Raw genomic sequence first — 3,413 nt, 5'->3', positions numbered from 1 at the left:
AGCCCTCAAGACCCACCAAAGTGAATTATATCACCTGCATGTAAGGGTCCGGGGAACAAATGTTCACCACATCCTGGAATTCGGGGAAAACAAAGTTAAAAGGAAATGCTTGTTATTCTGCTTCTACTTGTTAAGAGCTGGATGTAGTGCAAAGCACTATTGCTGGTAAGTAACATTCACCAAGAAATCATCATAGATGTAAGTTACTCAAACCCTCCTTAGGGTCAGGTGGCCACAGATCAAGAAAGCATGGCTAACACTGAGGACACAGTGCTGTGGGAAATGGGCAGAGAGTGCAGGGAAAGTTTTGCTCCACAGCTGCCTCCAAATCTTTATAGTCTCTGCTTGGTTCTCAATGACAGCAGTATAAATCTGCAGTAACGCAATGTCCTGACAGGGAATTACTCTAGACTTGCTCCAGTCTCTCTGAGAGCAAGATTTATGTTGTGCATTTATTCCAAAACACAATAATTTTTCCTCTGTCTTCTGCCAGCAGAAGAATATATTTTGGTGTCGTTCTGAAGCTCTGAATGACTTTATACACGGTTATGGTTTGTCTTTGATTCTTAAAAAAATGTTAAAAGTTCATGGTGGTACACTTTATTTTACAGCCAGGCATTCGTATAAAGAGCTGTTTTCTGTGTAGCTGGTGCTTTACTGTGTTTCACCAGAAGAGGGTAGAGTTTGGAAGGGACTCCTCGCAGTCTGGGCTTCCTATTGTGCTGGGAAACAGCAACGGGAAAACAAGCACAAGTTTCTCCTCTGCCCACTTGCACCGTCTACAAGAGTCAGCAGAAAAAACTCGGGAAGACCTTAAAGTAAAAAGAAAACGGACAGAGAAACAATATTCCAAAGCAGCTTTCTAGGGAAGTCTGTGGAATCGAAGAGACAAACTGCAACACGTTTCTGTGGGCTCACCCTGCTGATTTTCTCTCTGAGAACTGTCACTCACTGCACGTTGCATTAATCAGAGCGCAGGATTTATTTCTCTGCCGTGACTTCCAACCTCTGAATAAATATCACTTTTAGAGAGAGAATGGGACCTGAAAAGACTCTCGAGCACTGAACAGAGGGGTGAGTTTTATTAAATGGTTTCTTCTCTTTCAAATCTGCTGGAGCTTTCTCAGATCCTGCTTGCAGGCACAGCAGCCCGATGACTTGTCTTTTCCCCGCAGCTTGTTGCATACCCCACGAGGCTTTCCTGATTGCAGGCTTATTTTTGTAACCTTTTCCACCCAACTCTGTGTCAGTTTAGTAACGTTGGTGATAGAGCTGAGTCGCTACCGATTTGCTTTCATGAGAAATTAAAACCACAAAGCTTTGAAACTAAACAAGAAGCTGAAAATCAAATAAAACCTGATAGAATTAAAATGGCAGGTGACTCTAGCTTTCCAGATATGGACAGTGACAGATCAGAAAGAAATGAAGAAACTGAGATTGTAGTTAATGTCGGTGGGGTAAGGCAGGTGTTCTATGGAGATAACCTGAATCAATACCCAGAAACACGTCTGGCAGAGCTGATCAACTGTTTATCGGGAGGATATGATAGCATATTCTCCCTCTGTGATGACTATGATCCTGGAAAGAGAGAGTTTTACTTTGACAGAGATCCAGATGCTTTCAAATGCATTATTGACGTGTACTACTTTGGGGAAATTCACATGAAGAAAGGGATATGCCCCATATGTTTCAAGAATGAAATGGAATTTTGGAAAGTGGATCTGAAATTTTTGGATGACTGCTGCAAAGCTCATCTAAGTGAAAAAAAAGAGGAACTGGAAGAAATAGCCCGAAGGGTGCAACTGATTTTGGATGACTTGGGAGTGGATGCCTCAGAAAGTCACTGGAAAAGGTGCCAAAAATACATCTGGAAATTTCTGGAGAAGCCAGAATCGTCCTACCCAGCTCGAGTGATTGCTGTTCTGTCTTTTCTCTTTATTTTGATCTCCTCCATCGTGATGTGTGTGGGGACCATCCCAGACCTCCAGATCGTAGATGCAGAGGGGAACCGTGTAGAGCACCCGACCCTGGATAGCATAGAGACAGCCTGTATAGGCTGGTTTACCGTGGAGTATGTGCTGAGGCTGATCTCTTCTCCCAACAAACTCCACTTTGTCCTGTCTTTCATGAACATTGTTGATGTGCTAGCAATACTTCCTTTCTATGTCAGCCTGACCTTGACCCACTTGGGAGCCAAGCTCATGGAGCTGAGCAATGTCCAGCAGGCTGTCCAGGCACTGCGCATCATGAGGATCGCAAGGATTTTCAAGCTTGCACGGCACTCCTCAGGGCTCCAGACTCTAACATATGCCCTGAAACGTAGCTTTAAGGAGCTTGGGCTGCTCCTCATGTACTTAGCTGTTGGAATCTTTGTCTTTTCTGCCCTGGGTTATACCATGGAGCAAAGTCACCCTGAAACTTTATTTAAAAGCATCCCTCAGTCATTTTGGTGGGCAATCATTACCATGACCACAGTTGGATATGGAGATATATACCCTAAAACAACACTAGGAAAGCTGAATGCTGCCATCAGTTTTCTTTGCGGGGTAATAGCGATTGCCCTTCCCATCCATCCAATCATTAACAACTTTGTCAGGTATTATAACAAACAAAGAGTTTTAGAAACAGCTGCCAAGCATGAATTGGAGCTGATGGAGCTAAACTCAACTGAGGGGAAAGCCACAGGCTCCAAAAGTGAACTAGAGGATCTTGTGAGGGAAGGCAAAGAGAGTCCTTTTTATAGCAGCCGGCTAAAAGTCTCCCACAGTGACACCTTTATTCATCTCCTGTCAGAAGAGAAACACTATAGGACCAGGCTTCAGAGCTGCAAATAAACTGTGAGCTGTTGTCAGAGCTAAGCTATAGATTGGGGCAACCTGACAATCAACCGTTGAAAAGACTCGCGGGATCTGTCAAGAGTTGGGAGTGAGCACTGCTTTGCTTTTCCAACATGAACATAAATTAACCCATGGTGTCTCCATCAACAGTTGGTAAGACTTTGCTGTTATTTCACAAAATAAAATAGTAGGACTCCATTGAGATCAGACTACTTTTAATGAGTGCATTCCAACAGAAAGCATTTGTAACCATTTTAGAGACTGAAAAGTCCTTCCTGATTGGTAAATGTTCAATGACCTGAATGTGCAGCATTGCCACACCAGAACTCTGTACCTGTGACAATAAAGAACAGCATCGCACAGACTGTGTCTTCCAGGCTGTCTTCAATGCCTTTGCAACTAGGAGAACTGCTACTTAATAAAACTAAAGCAGCATCTCACTCGTATTAGATTCAGGTTTACAGTGAAACATTACAAGCAGTTTCAGCCTAGAGGTACTGCCAAGTATGAGCAATCGACCATGAGCAGAATATTAGAGTCAATGAATGGTGTTATTTTTGTAAGCTGTAATTTTGG

At 43.2% G+C, this 3,413-nt stretch overlaps 1 protein-coding gene across 1 annotated transcript; it reads left to right on the top strand.

Moving 5' to 3' along the window:
* The first annotated feature begins 743 nt into the window (after positions 1–743).
* On the top strand, positions 744–3,206 carry KCNF1 (potassium voltage-gated channel modifier subfamily F member 1). Its single transcript, XM_005146065.3, has one exon. The coding sequence runs from the start codon at positions 1,371–1,373 to the stop codon at positions 2,832–2,834; it is 1,464 nt and encodes a 487-aa protein (XP_005146122.1). The 5' UTR covers positions 744–1,370; the 3' UTR covers positions 2,835–3,206.
* The last annotated feature ends 207 nt before the right edge of the window (positions 3,207–3,413 follow it).

The sequence above is a fragment of the Melopsittacus undulatus genome, chromosome 3, assembly GCF_012275295.1.
Source record: "Melopsittacus undulatus isolate bMelUnd1 chromosome 3, bMelUnd1.mat.Z, whole genome shotgun sequence".
In the NCBI taxonomy this organism is placed as follows: Eukaryota; Metazoa; Chordata; class Aves; order Psittaciformes; family Psittaculidae; genus Melopsittacus; species Melopsittacus undulatus.
This window is presented reverse-complemented; position numbering and strand designations above follow the sequence as displayed.

Bases quoted from the DNA above. Each gene is read 5' to 3' on its own strand.
- KCNF1 (XM_005146065.3), top strand. From the start codon at position 1,371: ATGGCAGGTGACTCTAGCTTTCCAGATATGGACAGTGACAGATCAGAA.